Source organism: Sprattus sprattus (genome assembly GCF_963457725.1).
Source record: "Sprattus sprattus genome assembly, chromosome: 4".
In the NCBI taxonomy this organism is placed as follows: Eukaryota; Metazoa; Chordata; class Actinopteri; order Clupeiformes; family Clupeidae; genus Sprattus; species Sprattus sprattus.
In genome coordinates, this window is record NC_137923.1 from 11752021 (window position 1) to 11772172 (window position 20152).

Here is a 20152-nt window from a genome sequence, read left to right on the forward strand (position 1 = left end):
GGTAGGCCTTATGCAACAAAATGCACAGTGTGTGCACATACCCTAAATGTGTTTGCAAATTTCAAGTCGGATTTTCTCTACTTGAATACGGCATAAATCAGTTTTTCAAATTGCAGGCTACAGTGGGATTCATGAAGAGCTTGTGGATATTTAGTTAATCTGGCTCAAAGAAATTAGCGCATATTTGTGTAGTCTGAGGATTGAATATAGGCTACTACATCACTCTGAGCGAAATATAATTTAAATCTGATTTAAATTCAAAGCATTGAGCATAGAAATATAAAATGTTAATTGTAGACACCTACCTAGTGGCATTATGTCGCACTGACAAGGTATGATTTTTACGCGAAGACATATCTGACAAGGAAATCCCATGGCATTATTTGATGCCGTCGTGCGAACTCAATAGAAGATAGGTCCAGTAGTCGTAGAAAAATAACGGAGCCTAAAATTGCATCTAGTATAATATTTCGTTTCACGTCATTCCGTTTTCTCTAATTTATTGCTTGCAGTTTTGCTGACAAATGTATCTTTTGCCGGAAACACAGATAGATAGACAGATAATATCCTGGAAAACTTCAAATTTATACAAAAATGTTGACTATCTTGTCCTACAAATAATAGATTATCACTAAATGCCTCCTAACGCATTTGGTGCCAGATAAGATTCTCATAATTTGCTGTCGAGAAATGCTGTTCAGGCTATGCCATAAGCCATATGGAAAATAGAAGGCTACATAGTTTTGCCTATCAGGATTTCTTTTCCCTGAGCAAAGATCAGCAATCAACTCAGGCGAACTTGTATGGAATCAACCACTCTTGACAATACATTTTGTCCCAAGGTCAGGTCGATGGAGAAAAGTAAAAGTGGAGTTTCTTTTTTTTCATTTTTATTTTAAACTTAATTTGTACAAAACTGCCCAACGACACAGACGGAAAATGTAGGCCTATTCATTTTCCTGAAGGGGACGCTGACTTGTGTGCAGAAGTAGAGCCTGTTGCGCTAAGTTCCCGGCATGCAATGCGAACTTGCATAGCCATCTTGTAGGGGGAGGCGATTTTTAAGAATTTCGTACCCTGATGTCCGGAGTATAGTGAGCAGCCTTCTCAGTAGGGAGATTTTCTCGTGTATCAAATCGATAAATACTTTATTGTCAGTCATTGCATTCGAAGACAATCGCGAGAATGAAAGTGCTATGTAGGAAAGTAATTCTGTGTACTTATTTTTAGGAAACAAGTGCAGAAGCTAGCTTGCTAAATGAGAGGCTCTGTGAACGAGCCCGCCTCAGACTAAAGTAGCTGCTGCAGCTGCGGAGGTACATCTGCGACAGCGGCCTTCTGGCAACTACGGACACGGGAAATTCTTTTGCGTAGCAGGCCGGTTCCGTTAGGCCAACGCATTGGACTCTGTTTGGAAGAAATTCAACAGCCTATTGCTTTGGATAACTTTATGCGGTCGGCCTATCAAACCCTAATCGACCTAAGTCGTAATGCAACAGGAGAGGGAAGGAAGAAAGATGACGCAGAATCTGGCTAAAAGATAGAAAACCGTTGGTTTGCTGCTGCTCTTACCGCGTATAGGGACAATATAAAAGACGCAGAGCAATCTGTTTGGATTTCACCGGAGAGATCGTGAGAGGAAGTGAATAGTAAGTCTTCAAAATGTCTAAAATGCCTGCAAAAAAGAAGAGTTGTTTTCAGATCACAAGTGTGACACAAGCTCAGGTGACAGCCAACAGCGCAGCAGAAGACACCGAAAGCTTGGACGACCCAGACGAATCACGAACAGAGGATGTGTCTTCGGAAATATTCGATGTGTCCCGAACTGATTTCGAACCTGAGGTATGTGATAGCTCTTCGGAGGAAACATTTAACAACGTCAGAGAGTCCGAAGCTGCGCATACACATGTAGCCAGACAGCTACCCTCAGCAGCAGGCACTATTAACATCGGACCGCCTTTTCGAAATGTGATAGCGAACAGTGTTCCTAATGTAAGTAATCAGTCTCCTATAACAGGGGTGTCGACTGTTCAAACTTCTGTCCCCTCAGCTGGGGCCCTGCAACAGCCAGCGCCTCTCCCCAATGTAGGGTCGGGTAACGTGTCGGGATCCACGTCTCGGTCGGCCTCGACTAGCTCAGTGAGTGCTTCTACAACAACTACTACTGCTAGCTGCAGTTCACGTTTTAGGCTAATTAAATTAGACCATGGTACCGGTGAGCCCTTTAGGAGAGGCAGGTGGACTTGCACAGAGTTCTATGAGAAAGACTCAGAGGGATCTGTTTTAAGTAGAAATGTAGACACGATACGACACAACAGCACATTTGACCCTGGTGCAGACAGAGACAGTGGGCTCGGGGGCACAGGAGGATCCAGTGTGGCCCCGTCTGGTCTCTCTGGACATGGTCCTAATCCTAGTGCGGAAACTGCTCTACCTACAGTTTCTCACATGATTCATTCAGACTTGCAGCAGCAACAAAACTATGGTGTTGGCCAGCACCATGTCATTTCAGGTTCTGTGACTCATGAAGCATACTCTAACAGCAACAATAATAAATCTGTGACTACTCAGCAGCAGATGCAGGGTACTGCACATCCTGTTCAGCTGCAAAATATCCTCATGCCTGGCCAGAATGGTTCCCAACAGACCATTAACATTCAGAAATCTCCTGGCATGCCTCCTGGTCCTCAGGCCCAGTCACTCATCTATCAGACCCAGACACCGCAGCAGCAGCCAACCCCACCTCAGCAGCCCCCCTTGGGGCATCACCTTGCGGCCCAGCCCTTTCTGATACCTGGATGTCAACTTGAGTGCAGCCAGCAGCACCTGGCTGCAACCACTGCTCAGACTAATTCAGTGGCTAACCTCTCCGTAGGACAGGCTGTCAACCAGGGGCCCTCACCAGGCCCCACCCCAGCTAGTGGAGTTCAGGGGCTGGGGACATCGGGGGAGATGGTCGGTGGTCCCGGAGGTGTGCCACTGCCGGTCAGCCAGCCAGCCGCTTTGTCCATGTCTGCACATCTGCAGCAGCCTTCAAGCGGGATGGGCAGTGCTGGCGGGTCCATGATAACAGGTGGCTCTCTTCAGCAACAGCAACCACAAATTGGTCATTACTTGATTACTTCGGGGATGCCACATGGGCTCCCCATAGCACCCACCAATGCCCAGAATGTGCCTACAGTGCCAACCTCGGCCACGATCCCCAGTGCGCCAGCCTCCAGTATCCCTACTTCTGTGCCTGTGGCCTCAAACATGACGACTCTGAACACAGCCCCCCCCTCCTCCATTGGTCAGCAGCCTCAGATGCCCTGCAATGGCACAGCGGGGGGTATGGGAATGGCAAATCACCCCACCCCTAATTTGGGACAGACAGACGAGAACTGGAGGAAGTTGGATGTTCTATATCAGTTTCCTGCTGTCTCTGGGAAAGATCTTCCTGTGAAGCCTCTGATTCCTGAGGGCCTACAACTGGCCCACCCTGCAGTCAACAGCCTGTTTGGAATATCCATCCAGATAGACGGGGATGAGGATAGGTAAGGAAAGTTAACACCACAGGATGGTGGTGAATGACATTATACAGCTACATTGAATGTCTGTGGGTAATGGTGTTAACATAAGCCTTAAATAGCATACCTAAAGAAGTAAAACAAATACATCTATTGAATGTAGCTAGTGTGTGTGTGTACATATCGCAAAAAAGTTATCTTGGAGATAAAGTTGTTTTAGTTGATATTCAAAAGTATTTCATTTTGAAATTAATATTTGGCTCTGGCAAATGGAAGATTACACTCATTACATTAATAGGCATAGCCAAGTCACATACTTAAATAGAAAGGGAAGAGGAATGTACTACTGTGACCTAAGTGGAGCACAGGAAGGAAATATAATGTTTGGTGATTCTCTTAAGGGGCCCATTCAGGCTGGTCAAAAGTCCCACTGGAGGAAAAGACATTCTAAATCAACTGAAATAATGTCATGTTGTACTCTCTGTAGCCATCAGTGATTATAATTTGAAAGCTGCACATTGATCAGTTATTTTTGATGTGTGCTGATAGTTTTTCTCAGTCATAGATAGCCCACTCTTTACCAAGCTGGTTGGTCATTTTCATCACCGACCCAATAATTCAATCTAATGAAAAAATGTAAACATGAAATCACTCATAAAGAAACACTACAATGTCAGTCAGTGTATCCCTGTTTACACAACAGTTCTGTATCACAGACCAGTGAGTTTATAACTTCTGTCTACTCACCATCTATACAGACACCTCCATATGCTCCCTGTTAAGTTTAAAGTAAGGCCTACATATTTGATTTAGTATGGTTCCTCTATGTGAAATGTAACCCTAGTTATATCAATACTGCTCTGTCAGCCCCTTGCAGAGAAGCAGAAGATGCTTTTATGTTTTGCATGCATCCAGTCTATTTAACAGCCTTCAGCTTTCAGGTAGAATGAAATGTTTTTGTATAATATGATCATGCATAGGTCATGCCTCAGATTATTTCATTTATCTTTATGATCAGAACAACATTCTAGTTGAAAGGGGTTTTCTAACTCCTCTCAAAATGCTCAGCTTGCAGTTCCTGCATTGCAAGTTGCTTGCAATATATCAACTGGCTGGCAAGTGTGAAAGGAAATGTGGAACTGTCAGGTGCCTCAAATGGCTCTGTGGCTTCTCTGATGTATGACAAAGTATAGCTCATAGCTATGCTGTGGGCAGGCAGACAGACTTCTCCACAGTGCTGCATTGCACAACCCCCCCCATGGTCCATGCTTGCCTTGGTTTTCTAGATGGCATTGTGTTTGCCAGTCTGTTTCTGTCACTTTCTTCTAAACATGGGGCGTGCTGTTGGTTCCTCTCTGAAAGGGATTGACTCATTGCTTCTGGCTGGTATATGCACAGCCACTGTTACCCACCCCCATACATAACGCCTGACATACATAACACCTTCCTTTGCTGATAGGGGAGGCTCTGATATGAAGGTCCTATCGGATACTGAACAGTAGTTATTCCACTGGGCTCCATGTCAAGAGATAAGGCTGGTGTACACGCAAGCACGCTGAAGATGTTGCTTTCCCATGCTACTGGCTCAGTGTGTTTTGGTGTTCGGTAGAAACAGAGCCAGTTGTGGGCTTTTAGGCCTCTTTTAGCTCTACACTTGGTGGAATATTTTAAATGAGCCTCTGTACATTCTATACTTCCCTGGTCCAAAGGATAAAACCCTTGCGTTGGGTTTACCTTACATGAAACAAACAACTGCAAGTCTTTGGCCAAAAACCGTGTTGACTGATCTCCTTGAGACGGCATTCCTGTGCAGTAATAACTGAAATATTTCATGAATTCTCAGATCCCCAGACCTGGAGTCCGATGCCCTTAAACACTCAACATAGGCATCTGAGAAATGCACTGTCCTTGGCAACAACTGGTCTGTCATGGCACCATGTAAATATTGATGATGTGTTTCTTGGAGCATTTCACAACCGTCAACACTAATTTACAGAGTTACTTTGTCTGTAGTAGACATTAAGAAAGACATTGAACCATTTATGTGGTAGCCTATTTACATCTTGCGAAGGGCTATGCTTAACATGAAGCAGGTTCAGTGAGGGGAGATAAGATGGCTCAACCCTGGAAATGTTCCTGTTTGCAAACATGTTCATGAACTCTGTTTAAAGAGCAGGCCATTTAGCCACCAGGCAATTCCTTTTGTTGTTTCTGGAGCCCAGCATCCTGTTGTATTGTATTGTGTGTATTGTAGTGTATTACATTGTAAACAGGAAGTATGCTCATCATTTAGAAGAACACCAAATGTATTATTCTCTCTAACAAAGCTTGAGGGCACTACACTCAGTGTAGTGGCTCGCCCATTTATTTAAGTGTGTTTTGCCCATATCTGTAGAAAAACACTTAAGCAGAAATAATCTTCAAGTGAAATATGTGGCAGGGATGTGATGGTAGCACATGATTGTGCTGTTGCATGGCAAGGTCCTGTGAGAGGGAGCTCAGGCCTCATCTGCCAGTGTGAACTTTCAGCCCATCGTGCAGCTGGATCGTTGTAAGGGCTGATAGGGGCCACTTGTATGGAGTTAAAATGGGGTCAGAGGTTTCACACAAAAATTGCAAGTTCATAGGTGTAATATTTTATACAAAAAAACTATGTTTTGCATAAAATTCATGATGAGCACTGTGGATGGGTCTTAGAAAAAGGTATATGGATATAGATTGGCGTGAGGTGTTTTTAACTTGTTGCATTAATTGATTTGTGCAATATCAAGCCGGTTTTATGTTGTGGCCAAGACAGAGGTTTCTAGGGGTGTAATGTTTCACCTAAGCTATACGAATCAGAAAATAGTTTTAACGTTTAGGGCTTCATTGCATCGGTACGCGGACCACTTGATCAATCTGAATGAAGCGTCGATAGCCCAGTTCTATAGTTAGGAAAAAGTTGACTAAAGCTTTGCTCCTAATTCTACGTTAGAAGACTATTGGCCTATTCACACGTACACGTTGCATTAACGCCTGGCAGTGGGCTTCCTGGACGTTTGGGGGGTTGCTGATAACGCAGATGTTTATAGTGAGATTACCTGTTGACCTGTCAATCACTCCGTTAAGTGCTGAATGCTGTGAAGCAGGCTGTCTACTTTGAGGGTAAATAAATACCATGCTAACATAATAACAGGGTTTATAGATTGTTCAGTGTCTATTTCTCTGTAACTTAAATAAATGTAAGCAGAAAAAGCCAAACCGTATGTACAAATACGACCATCGGCAGTGTTTGGTCCACCATGGTTATTTATGTATTTTCTTATTTTTTTTAAATGATCATCATCTCCCCCTAGATTTGAAGCAGCTCATTGTTCCCAGAGCAACACAAACATCAGGCCTCTGTGAATTTCAAACCTGTTCAGAAACATTAGAAAGTCCTGCATTGGATTCTTTATAGATTTTTTTGTTGTTAAGGCGAGACACGGCAGGCAAAAACATTGTTTTTTCACCAGTGGTCAATTTTGAGATTTTGAGCTAGTTCACTCCCTAAACATGTAATCTTTCATACTAGCATAAAGAAAATATCATAATTATACATTAATGTGTATATTTATTCACATTTTGTCTGTTCACGGCGTCAGCATTCTCATAGGTTTCAAGGAAAGTTAGCAGTCTAACGTAACGTGCAGTATGTCGGCTTTCTGATGCCTGACATGTTTGGTACCGTTGGAAAGCGCTATAGCTCTCACACAACGTTATCTAATCTAAATAAGGACATTTCCTTTCCAGCAGTAACCAATGATGTTAGCAAAAACGGGGGTTTAAACCTAAGGATGCAAGTTCATTGGTTTGCGGTGGTTTCTGATAACGTGATTCGCTCAGACCCATCTCGTGGTATGGCTTGACACTTCCTGAATCTTTAAATGCGATTTTCTCAAAATGAGTTTTTTGTCATACTCCAAGGATAATAACTCCACTTCAGTTCAACCTATATACACCAAACTTTCCAGTCTTGTACCCAACTATATTATGAAGACATTTACAGAGGGATTTGTAAATATATTATTCCTAGCCTGAATTATATAACATTATATCCCCAAAAACATGGCGAAAATCTATTTTTTAAGGCTATTGACAGTCTTTTCTGATTTACAGGAAAACAAAAGTAGGCCTAGATATCCATAAATCCCTCTGTAATTTTTTTCCCATCTAATATGCCAACAAAAGGGAAAAGGATTTTTTAACCTGGCTTTATCCCATGATCAGACATGGTCTTTTAAACATTATGCAAATTAGTGCATATTTTATGAGATAACGCCTAATTTGCATATTCAAACATCAAAATACAAAAAACTTGTAATACATTTTTTTCTCATCTAAACATGACTAATCAACTGAGAAAGTTTCATGGTGATACCTATTATTTAAGATTTTTACCCTATTCACCTGTAGTGTCTCGCCTTAAGTCTCAGCATCTCAGTGGGAGTTAACTTTTCAGATGCGATTTCTATAGGCTAAAGAAATTAGTCTAAAATACGATTATTATGCAAGAGAGCCCTTTTTCACGCTTCAGTCTTAATTATGCACATACTGATATTTTGCTGAGGAGTTATCCCAGGAAGGGCCTGGCATCTGAGCAGCATTCCAAATTGACATTCAGGAGTAACAGTGTGTGTGTGTGTGTGGGGGGGGGGTCCTTGATTGGGGTGTGTGTGTGTGTGTGTGTTCCACATGAGTGTATCCTGTAGTCATTTAGGTGTCTGGTAAGTAGTAAAAGCACTTATTAGGTGCATAACTATTTCTAGGAAGGCACCCCTCTAATGGCTGATCCAGCACACTGATTTACATGAATATTTTGCCTGCCTCTCCCCCCACAATCTGTTTTCACTTGCTAGGTGAGAAAAAAACTACTTTGCAAGGCAAACAGCTTTGACTCCTCATTTGGAAATGTGGAAGTATAGTATATTTTTTGACGGGCAATTGGCAACGAGCAAAGTCTGACAGGCATGAACTAAAGCTAATTTAATAACTTAGCAAAATCATTTTACTAATTAAATACCATTGGTAAGATCCTAAGTGCAAACATGGGTGGGTCAGCACAGAGCTCCCACTGGCTGGCTTTAGTTCATGAGCGTGACAGAATTTGATCGATGCTTTGCTTATTGCTTGTCAATGAAATTAGCGCACTTTGACGCAAAACATGTAGTTCACCTCTCGAACGCCTACTACTAGCCTGTACTGAACTCTTTCTGCTGTTTTGCTTTCAGTGACTCTTACTTGCAGTAGTAGTTTACTGAGATAATTTTGGAGTGGATTGTACACTCTGCATGCCCTGGTGTAGTTTTAGCAAGCCCACAGGTTCCTGAAAGTAAGAGAGGTTCTCTTGGAAGGGGCCAAGTTAAGGTTGTGTTTGTGTTCTGCTCTGTGTAAGCTCCTCGGCAGTCCAAGACCCACAGGCATTGCAGGGTTTACCGGTGATTCAGTGGTCCGTTATACTACTGGGGTACAGCTGTAAACATTCAGTACACCCTATGTATGTTGACCTTGCTGAGTTACCATAACATCCACATGTCTGGCAGTTGCGTAATCTTTTTATCCTCCGTGTATTTCATTTTGTATTTACCCTCTTACTAGTATACCTTCTTGTCTTAGGTTGACGGCATAATGACCTGCACATCTTTTGCTGCCAATAGCCATGAAAGGAACTCTTTATCTATGGCATAGATTGTTATCTGGGCCCCAAGTTTCCCTCTAGGCTACTGGAGCCGAGGAAGAACATGAGTCATTTGCAAAAGACTTCGTTCACAATCGAGGCCCAATCTTGTGTACATTTAGACTGATTAGGGCTCAGCTCATTGCTGGTGGTGGAGGTGGTGGTGGTGGTGGTGGGGGGGTCGGAGTCAGAGGGACCTGGAGGAATGGAGCAGGACTGGAAAGTCATGACCATGCGGCTGAGGTAATGCTGTGCTGGTGATGTAACAGATGTTTTTGTACACTGAATTCTGGGAAAACCAGCACAGCACACATGCTGGTCCCTCCCCCTTCAGAGCAGAAACAAAGCTGTAATGGATATGAGTGGGTGGGGGTACAGAGGGGGGGGGCTGCAATCACGGCGGACCACTGATATAGTACACACTGTTCTTGGCCTGAGAGTCCCTATAGTCAGAGGGCATAGAAGGTAACGCTGCCTTTGTTGAAATTGTACATTCAGGTTTGTGGAACTGCTAAAAGCCCCCCTTTAGTTACACTGGTCTGTAAGTCTGTGATCAGGTAAGTATTCCAGGGCATTATCAGTTTAATATGATATGTATCCATACAGTGAAATATCATGTGATCAATCATTTTCCCACATTAGTGAGTTTCAGCGCGTAATAAACGCTAACACTGCCAGATATTTGTCTCTGCCAATGTTCTCTTGCTCTGCCCTGTTTCCATATACCGACAAATTCATTTCCTCTCCTCCTCTCCTTCTCTTTTACTGCACTGTGTGGTTATTGGTGCAGGAACCCCTCCACTGCGTTCTACCAAGCCTTCCAGCCTGGCGGCAAGCTGCGGAACTGGAAGGCACTCAGCGATAGGTACAGTAACCATGCTGGGTCTGGTGTGAGCGGACTTTAGCCGCAGTGAGCTTTTGAAATGTGCATGGGCACAGCATTGCTATTAATGTGCATGAGCCAGGGAAGTAGTCATTTTGCTTGGCCTCCAATTAATGGTCGGAGCTTTTGGCATGTCAGAGTAAAGGAAAAAGTGGAAGAAGGGACACCTTGGTGAATGTGATCGATCAAGAGGTTTAGATCTTGCTTTGTATAACTCTACTAGGAGATATTTTATGGCAGTAATACTTTCAGAGGCATGCTGAAATTGCCAACTTATGATCCTGCATTTAGGTAAACAGAGTTGGCAACCTCTGTGCTCATTTAGAGCTTCGGTGCATACTAGCTGCAGTCACATATTCAAGATGGGCCCACGCCTGTAAATCATGTCAATGATTAATTAACAAAATGACTAACAAAGCCATAGGCATGATTCGCATGTCTTGTTATTTTTTGTACATCTTGAGGATGTCTGATTTGGTCACCCCAATTGTGGGTAAAAGTATTTTGATGACTTATTTTAATTTAGTTTTGAAGTTTTGTTTTGTAGTATGAACTGCGCCCAATAGGTGTTGATCCTGCTGATTGCTGATCATGTCTGGTTTTGTTACTGGCAAGGTTTCTCCTGTTACCATACAAAAGTCCACCCACATAGATCAGTATCTTTTAAAACGTGTTTGTTGTTCTGACTTCCTGTGTCATCTATATTATAATTTGCCATTTTTAATTTTAGAAATGGCTTAGTCTTCTGATAATCAGATTTCAAAGATGCAAATTGAGAGCACGTCTTGAATGGTCAAACTGCAGGCCTTTATCAGCTCTTTCTGGACACAATAAACAGTGGAAATTCAGTTGCAGTGCCCATGACTGAATGCATTATGAATGATTTCAGTCATTCTCAGTGTCCAAGAAAAGAACATACGGCTTGCACACAGGCCAGTGCCTTTGCACATGTCTCTGGGGATCCTTTGAGATATGTCCCAGATAATGATGGTATGGCGAAGGTTCAGGTTCAGGTGAAGGCACCTCTTAGGTGAGTGCTGTCCACATGCTCTTGAGAATTTCTATCATCCTGCTGTTCTTGATTTATGAGCAGCTCCCTGCCCAAACAGGCTGACCTGTGATGTTCCCGCTGATTATGATGTTCCGGATGCTGGTTATATAGAAACAGTTGTGCACCAGGGGACAGGTATGACAAGAATGAAGTAATCTGATGGCTTCTCTTCATTCTTTCTCTCTCGTGTTTTTCTTTCTCCCAGCCCCCTCCTTTTTCCTGCCACATTTCGCTGCTCCCTGTTGCTGTGCACACTCATTTTGTGTGTGCTTTCCGTAGGCCCTAGAAGTCGTCTATATTATTATTTCAGACATTTTGCAAACAGTCAATGATCTCACAACACATACTATTGTTCTGCAACAATACTTAAGCCCAATAGTTATCATTTTAATACACACTGCAGCTTAAATAATAAGGGCAATACTTAGCTTTAAAATACAGTCTTCAAGTATAAAACATAATAATGAATAAGGTTAGCCTACATATTTATTTTCTAACTAAGCTAGATAGAAATATATTTACAAATACTATTGCAAAATGGCGCCTAGTTTACTTGCATTTGCAAATTTGATTTGAAAAGTTTCACCGTATGCTTTAGGGCTGCAGCAGTATAAAAATGTCCTTACAGCAATATTCGAGTACCACAACCAGACCCCCCTGTGTTAAATCAACTTCTACCTAGGAGGTTTTGTTTTCGTTGCGGTTTGTTTGTCTGGTTGTAAGCAGGATAACACAACACAGATTTCATGAAACTTGGTGAAAAAGTGTAGCATGGGCAGAGAACGCTGAAAACTGACAGAAAAACTAAATTAGTTTTGGAAAATATCCTGATACATGTAGACAAGACAACAAACCAAGCCACCACATAAGGATTACAGTACTCTCAGATAATGGGGTAAAAGCTGTAATGTGGTATGGCGGTGATGCGGTTATTGTTGCAGCCCCAGTTTACTTTTTCTTGATGAAATCAAATCAAATCAAACTTTAATTGTACAGGGCATTTCATACACGATAACACCATGCGCCTCACAGTAGGAAAGAAAAGGGGGGGGGGGGGGTTACAAAGACTTGTAAAAACACAAAGATTTTCCAGAGATAAATAAACAGGCAATGACGTACTAACCACATTTGCACTGTAAAGTACTGCTCAGCATGGTAATCGTCAAACTAAGCTGCTTGGGGGGGGGGGGTTACAAACACTGGTAAAGAGACACAGATAAGTAAACAGATAAATGTTACAGTGAGTGATAAGGGAGTTCAAAGAGGTATGTCTTTAGTGCATGTTTAAAGGTTTTCAACCATTTCGGCCTTTCTTAGGTATTCTGGCAGATTATTCCAAAGGCTGGGGGCATAGTAACTAAAAGCTGCTTTCCCATGAGTCTTTGTCTTGGCTTTTGGAACTGTAAAGAGTTCAGTGCCAGAGGAAATTCAGGGATCTACTAGGTGTGTACAGCTGAGAGCATGTCTGTTATATATCCAGGTGCATGACTATGGAGTGATTTATACAGCCGTGGAAAAAATGAAGAGACCACTTCAAAATTATCAGTTTCTCTGGTTTTACTATTTATTGGTATGAGTTAAAGTAAAGTTAACGTTTTAATTTTATTCTATAAACTACTGACAACATTTCTACCAAATTTCAAATGCAAATATTGTCATTTAGAGCATTTATTTGCAGAAAAATGACAATTGGTCAAAATAGCTAAATAAATGGAATGTTTTCAGATCTCGAATAATGCAAAGAAAACAAGTTCATATTCATTTTTAAACTACACAATACTTTAACTTAGGAAGAGATCAGAAATCAATATCTGGAAACACCGCATCTTTTCTGTTATTTTTACCAATTGTCATTTTTCTGCAAATAATGCTCTAAATGACAGTATTTTTATTTGAAATTCGGTAGAAATGTTGTCAGTAATTTATAGAATGAAACAAAAATTTTACTCAAACACATACCAATAAATAGTAAAACCAGAAAAACTGATTTTTTTTTTTTAAAGTGGTCTCTTAATTTTTTCCGTGGCTGTAGACTAGTAATAGAATCTTGACATTTATTCTGAAACGAACAGGTAACCAGTGCAGTGATTATGATACTGGTGTGATGTCCGCTCTCCGTCTTGTTTTAGTGAAGACTCACGCTGCTGCATTCTGTATTGTTTGTAGTTGACTAATGTCGTCTTTTTTTGATTGACCAGACAAAAGCGAGTTACAGTAGTCTAGCATGTTCGTGATGAACGTGTGCAACAGTCTTTCAGCGTCAGCCTGAGCGTTAAACAGTTGCACCATGGCAATGTTTCTTAAGTGATTAAAGATGTTTGAATTATATTTGTATTATGTGTATCAAAATTCAGATCTGAGTCAAATATGACACCTAGTTCAGGTTTCTGGCTTGGCGTTAAGTGCTAGTGTTTTTAAATGTGCAGATAGTTTCTCTTTTTTTCACCAATGACTAATGCCTCTGTTTTATTTTGGTTCATCTGGAAAAAGTTTTGTGACATCCATACATTTATATCAGAAATGCAATTTACCACCAACCCAATTTTCAAGTCTATCAATAAGGATATCATGATCGACGCTATCAAAGGCTGCACTCAGATCCAGAAGGGCCAAGACAGATAGTTTTTTGGCATCAGCATTAATCCTGAGATAATTTACATCCTTGACTAATGCCGTTTCTGTGCTATGATTGGAACGAAAACCAGATTGAAAAGTGTCAAAGGCACACAGTTAGCATCTAGGAAATTATTGAACTGTTTAAAGACATTTCTTTCCAGGATTTCGCTTAGAAAGGGAAGGTTGGAGATGGGTCTAAAATTGTTTAGAACTGAAGAGTCTAAATTGCTTTTCTTCAGGAGGGGTTTCACCAGGATAGTTTTAAGTTCTGATGGGAAAATACCTGTAAGCAGGGAACCGTTAACAATCGTTAGAATGTCCTTAGACACAGAGTTAAAGATGGTCTTAAAAAATGTGGTGGGAATGGGATTGAGAGGGCATGTAGACGCTTCAGTTGTGACACTACTTTGCTCATAATTTCTAAATCAGCCAGTGCAAAAAAGTTCATACTGTTACAGCATGGTGGAAGGGGATCATAAAAGAAGACATTTGGAATTTCCTGAGCAATATTCATCCTAATGTTCGTTATCTTATCTCTGGAGCATGTAGCAAATTCCTCACATTTGGAGGGGGAAAAGAGACTATCATCTACTTCGGGTGCAGGATTTATAAGGCTGTCGATTGTTGAAAAGAGCACCCTGGAATTGTAAGAATTTATAGATGTCAAAAAAGAGAAATGATTATTCCTAGCATTTCTTATTGCTTTATTGTAGACTGAGAGATGATCCTTAAAAATATCAGGGTGGACCTGTAGCCTGGTCTTTCTGCATGAACGCTCAGACCTTCTGCAAGATCTCTTAAGTCAAGTGCTGTCCTTAAGTTTGTATTGAGAGTAGTTACTAGATCATTTACAAACGATGTCCCTGCATGTGGTGTTTTTGTATAAGTTATGTTCATCATTACTTGAAATTCTCAGCTGCTGCAGAGTTAAGATGGTGCTTCTTAAAAAAAACATTCAGCACTATTTTTAGCTTAAGGTACCAGTGCTGTAAAGAAAATACAAAAGTGGTCGGAAAGAGCAATGTCACAGATAGACGATACAACAGTTGTAGGACCCTTTAACTAGATCAAGGGTGTGGCCACGGTTGTGAGTGGGTTCAGTTATGTGTTGTGTAAAGATATTCCTGGCCTTTGAGTCGTTCCCATTATCGACATGTATGGTAAAATCACCAGTGATAATAATCTTATCTAAGTTTGTGTGGATAATAGAGAGTAGTTCTGAAAAGTCTGTTAGAAAAGTGGGACATTGCTTGAGTGGCCTATACACAGTTACTGCCAGAACAGTAGGCTGGCGCTTTACAACTATGGGATGATATTCAAACGAGGCAAAATCATCGAGGGAGATGCTCCTGGGGACAGGACAGCACAGGGGATCCGTGGTTATAGTGGCTGTCCTGCCCCCTTTTTTACCAGTTCTAATAGACTGGAAAAAGCTATAATTGGGAGGGGACGCTTCAATAAGAGCTGCAGACCCATTTATGTTTAGCCAGGTTTCTGTTAAAAACATCTATTTTGTTCCCATATAACATCGTTAATTGGAAATGTTTCGCCTGATAGGGACCTTATATTTAGCCTTGCCATAGAAATATTATCTGGATAAAGTGGCTGACAGGAAGGAGGAATGCCGAGGTTAAGATAGAATATTCGCTGGGCTTCTATTGTTACTATTCTATCTATGGCCTTTGTTTTTAACGATGTGTTGAATAGAGATTAAAATTGGAATAGGATTGTAGGCGCATGCCATAGTATTATATTAACCAACCTGTTCTGAGGTAGTGGTGTCATATTGCTCTGTAGAAATAATTGACAGATTCAGATTGATTTCCATAAACAGTGTTATTAGAGTTTTTACCTAAGGGGCATGAGTCTGTGATGTTTTCTACAGGATGTCAGTGCCTTAGGGTGGTCCTTATGTTGTCCGAGAGCAGACTGGCTCCGCAATGGTTCAGGTGGAGGCAATCATGCTTCAGCAGGCTGGGCGTATCCCAGAACAGGTCAAAGTCTGGACCATCTCTCTGCACTTCTCCGGTAGGTAGGGAGAGGCCCAGAGATGACGATCCGTCTTCCTGTGTCCATGAGGGTAGTGAGGAGAGCTGTGAAGTCTGCCTTCAGGACTTCTGACTGTCTCGCTCTGATGTCCACATGTACAATTGTGGTGCTGATCTTGTTGTTGCCGGAGAGGATGCTTGAGAGTCTACGGTGAATGTCACGGACCCTGGCTCCGGGGAAGCAGTGAATCTTGTAGGGACCATTTGGTGAAGGGGGGATGTAGATATCTCTGATCATGGAGCTGCCAATGACCAGGGTGGAGGTTGTCACGTCAAGTTGGAGAAGTCGCCGAGGGGATGCCGACTGTGTTAAGGGCCCGGGATGGGAAGCAGGGCGGCGTGGTTGATGCTGGATGTCGGTGTGATGCCGGTGTTGCGCTGGAGCTGGTCTATGGGGGCGTCGCAGGGATGCGGGGATGTCACCTAGGGGGGGCTGAGGAAGACTGTCATCAAGTGGAGGGGGCTCCTCTTCATCCATCAGTGTGTTGTAGCAGTTTCCCAGTTGTAAGGGCTGGCCTGGCTCAGTGTGTCGTCCCGACCGCCTTCCAACATGCTTGCTTCTGCCAGCTGTTCGCCATGGCTCAGGCTGGTGAGGAGTGGAGTTCACCAGCAGGGTGGGCTTGGTCCCGAGCACTGGCCAGGGAGCGGTGGTGTGGTCTGGGTTAGTATTCATGCAGGGCAGAGTGGAATCGAGATGTCCAGTGTGTATGTATGAGTGAGGAGGACCCACAGAGACAATGAAGTCAATGAACTGCTCATCCAGCTGGATCTGGTAGAGGTTCGCTAACCTGACTTAAAGTTCAACTACCTTTTGTCTGAGCAGGAGGCAGGATCCAGGTGCACCACTGAGGGGAGGCATCGTGGCGATATCAGATGGGAGTCAAAAACTTGAGTTTATGTGTTTTGTTAGCTACGATGTCGCGCTGACTCACGGTGAAGCTTTAAGCTTTAGCTGGTGTTTGCTTGCTAGCTGTTCAGAGTCAGAATTAGGAGAGGTTGTGTTAATGTAGTGATATATACAACTCCAAGCTCACAGGAAGAAGCAAAAACCTACTGTTTGTAGGATACAATTCTTCTTCTGCCTTCTGTTTAAAGAACGACAGCGCCTTTCGCTAACCTGTGAGTTGGCAGTTATATTTATTGTAGGTTGTCTTTCACCGCAAAAAGTTGACAAAGTATTTTCCCTTAAGGTTACTTGGAGGTTTAGATGATAGTCCAGCAGATTAGAGATTATTCAATACCGATGATGAAATCAGAGTCTGAGTTTGAATCCTTTAGCAGATTAAAACATAGCCTATATTCTCCAGGTTTTTCAGAAGATTTAGAATAGAGAAGAGTAATCGGTAGGTTGCAGAAATTCGGCAGGTTGATTCCAAACGTTATTTTCCATCGTTGGTAGATTTGCTGCTATTGACATGCATATTTGCGGTAATTTACTGTAGGTGAAAATTACTCCATAACAGGGTAAAATAAATGAAAAGCCTTACCAGACCATTTACATTTTTGTAAATGTTCTGTGAGAATTCAATTAATTGTGATCTATGTGATGGGACCTTGTGCGTGTGGATGTGGTGTGTAACTTTAACATTTATGATCTTGCGGTTACGAAATATCAAAGACAAGGTTGTCACACAATCCAGATGAAACAAGCCCATCACTCTCAATGATAATCTCGTTTCTTTTGCTCTCTTCCTGCAAATGTTTATTGATGGGTGAGAACAGAATGTGCTATCAATAAGGAGAAGATGAGGTGTAGGTGTGAAAGGATGATGGCCTACAAGTGACTGGGGGCATACAGTTGATGGAATCGGTGAATATGTAATATTTGATGTGTGACGATTTATAATGTACGTGGTGGGTACAAAACATATGGACATATTTTACATCATAGTAGGCTGCTTCAGATTTTAGGATGCCATGAAGCCGAACACAGTACCCTATACACCCATACTGCAGGTGTAAATTCATTTGAGCACTAGTGGTGATTTCACTGGGATGTGTTTTGCAATACGTGAAACCCACTTATTTTGTTTGCAGTAAAATGAACATCTGTCCCATCACCCTGGTAAGTAAAATGCGTTTAATAGTGTGATTGTTTCTGTTACAGTGCTTCTGGAGCCAGTGTTGTTGCCATTGACAACAAAATAGAGCAAGCAATGGTAAGACCTTGTCTATACACAGTTCACTATGGTTACATTTACGTTTCTGTTGATTTTGTGTGTGTGTGTGTGTGTGTGTGTACACAAAGTAGTATACATATGACTTAGAACCCAGTTTATAATTCGATACTGTCTCTTTAAAGGATTTGGTCAAGAGCCATCTGATGTATGCCGTACGTGAGGAGGTAGAGGTGTTGAAAGAGCAGATCAAGGAGCTGTATGAGAGGAACTCTGTTCTGGAGCGGGAGAATGCCGTCCTAAAGTCCCTTGCCAACAGTGACCAGCTCTCCCAGCTGTCCGTCCACCCGGCCACAGCCCCCTCGAACAGCTCTCCACCACAGTTGACAGGAGGCCAAGCCCCAGGGACGAAGGTCCACTCCCAGCCTGTTGCTCTTCTGGAAGTCAGCAAACCCATCGCTACGCCTCCACTACAGCCCAACGTCACCTCTGCCTGACAACATCCTCTCTTCTGTAAAGGGGAGAAGAGGTGGACAAAAATGCTAAACAGATACGTCCTTAAGTTATTGAGAAAAAAAAAAGTCTTGTTCCACCACCAACTTGTCATCAGCATATGAGCATTGCTTCAGTGTGTGTGCTGTGCCTTCCCAGTGCTTTAGACAAAGGCGTTCTTGGATTAGGAGATGGCTTTCTTGCGAAGCGCTGTGTGGACAGGCATGCGGACCAGCGACACAAGGGGGACAGGGGAGAGCCTGCCTCTGGACCAGGTGGAAGGCCAAGTCCCCAAAGGGAGTGGCCAAAGAATATCAACAGAGAGCTATTTTTTTTAAAGAGAATCCAGCCAGGAAAAGGGGTTTATTTTTTAGCTTTCACTGTGTCAGGCTATAAAAAGCAAGAGTCTATTTTTCAGAGCCAACGTACTTCACAAGTCCACATCATCCATCAGCACAGTTGTGTTATTTATTATAGGGCTGCTAATATTTTATTACCATTTGTATTTCTTTTAAAGAACAGTCTCTGTCATTGGATTCTGTTCTCTAAGATTAGGGCCTTTGGAAACTCAGAATCAGATTTGGCAATTGCAGCAAGATTTAGTCCTTTACAAGAAGTATGTACAAACACTTTCCTGACAAAAATACAAGATTAATTCAAACACTAAAGTTGGTTTTACCAGTGGATTGCAACTTAAAATGGTGAAGACCCAGTATGAATGTACATTTTGTATAGTGTAAAGTATTAAGTGCATAGAAAGGTTGTACAGGTTCTTGGGACACGATCTTCACTGAATCTAAAATACATTGTTTATGAAGGAACTTCAGTTCTCTCAAAAAATTGTTTTAAATCAATTGCCATATCTCTTCCCTAACCTTAGTGTCTCATGCTTTTGGTTTTGGGGCAAGGGAGAAAAGAAGCTGTGAAATTGTTCAACCTCCTTTGTAACCAAAGATGCAAAGCTGTGTCATTTTTTTCTTTTTATTTATTTCTTTTGCTCTTCATTCCCACTCTGTACTTTTATTACTTTCTCCACCACTGTTTCTTCTATCTTTGTTTCCTCTATTGTTTCTGATTTTTTTATCGTTTTTTTTTTTTTTTGCTGTTTAGCATGTTCTGCATGATTTGTACTTGTCAAACCACTTTCTTACCTCATATTTGTATTCAGCACTTATTGTAAGATAGTAGTCTGTGAACATTGTACATTTGGGGGAGCGAATAGCTGATGTCAATGGAGGAGAGGAATCTAGTGCTATACTAGCCTCAGACAATGAAGTGAGCCATGTTTTGTTCATTGAAATGGTGTTTGGATTACATATGCCAATAGTTTTGTTACATTGCAAATTTTAATGTATTTAAATAAATGCAATATTCAGATCCACCTTGAGTAAATGGCCTTTGATTAAGGGAATGTACAACATATTGTCATATTGCACAAATGACAACTGTTCTGTGTGATGCATCCAAAAACACAAACAAAAGGAAATTGGAATTTCAAATAGACACTTAAATAATTAAAATAAATGTAATTTCTGTGTTATTGAGCTTACCCTTAACCCCAAGTCTGTCAAGCCTTCCCTCTTGTTTTGAACAATACAAGTTCTTGAATCCATGAAATTGGGACAAATTTGACTATGGCAATACCACTATGAATAATGTCCTAATGGTATTTCTGTTATTTTTGCTGTAATGGGTACATTCATATCCCAAAGAAAGATTTCAACGTTTATTTGAAATATAAACT

At 41.7% G+C, this 20152-nt stretch overlaps 1 protein-coding gene across 2 annotated transcripts; it reads left to right on the plus strand.

Moving 5' to 3' along the window:
* Positions 1–1090: 1090 nt before the first annotated feature.
* On the plus strand, positions 1091–19933 carry LOC308364073 (TSC22 domain family protein 2-like). Of its 2 annotated transcripts, XM_080837047.1 has the most exons (4): positions 1091–3533; positions 9992–10066; positions 17907–17958; positions 18102–19933. In XM_080837047.1, exons 1-4 carry the CDS (start codon positions 1663–1665, stop codon positions 18411–18413), a joined length of 2310 nt encoding a protein of 769 aa, XP_080693173.1. In that variant the 5' UTR covers positions 1091–1662; the 3' UTR covers positions 18414–19933. The 2 variants fall into 2 exon arrangements, with proteins under 2 accessions (XP_080693173.1, XP_080693172.1); XM_080837046.1 differs by lacking the exon at positions 9992–10066.
* The last annotated feature ends 219 nt before the right edge of the window (positions 19934–20152 follow it).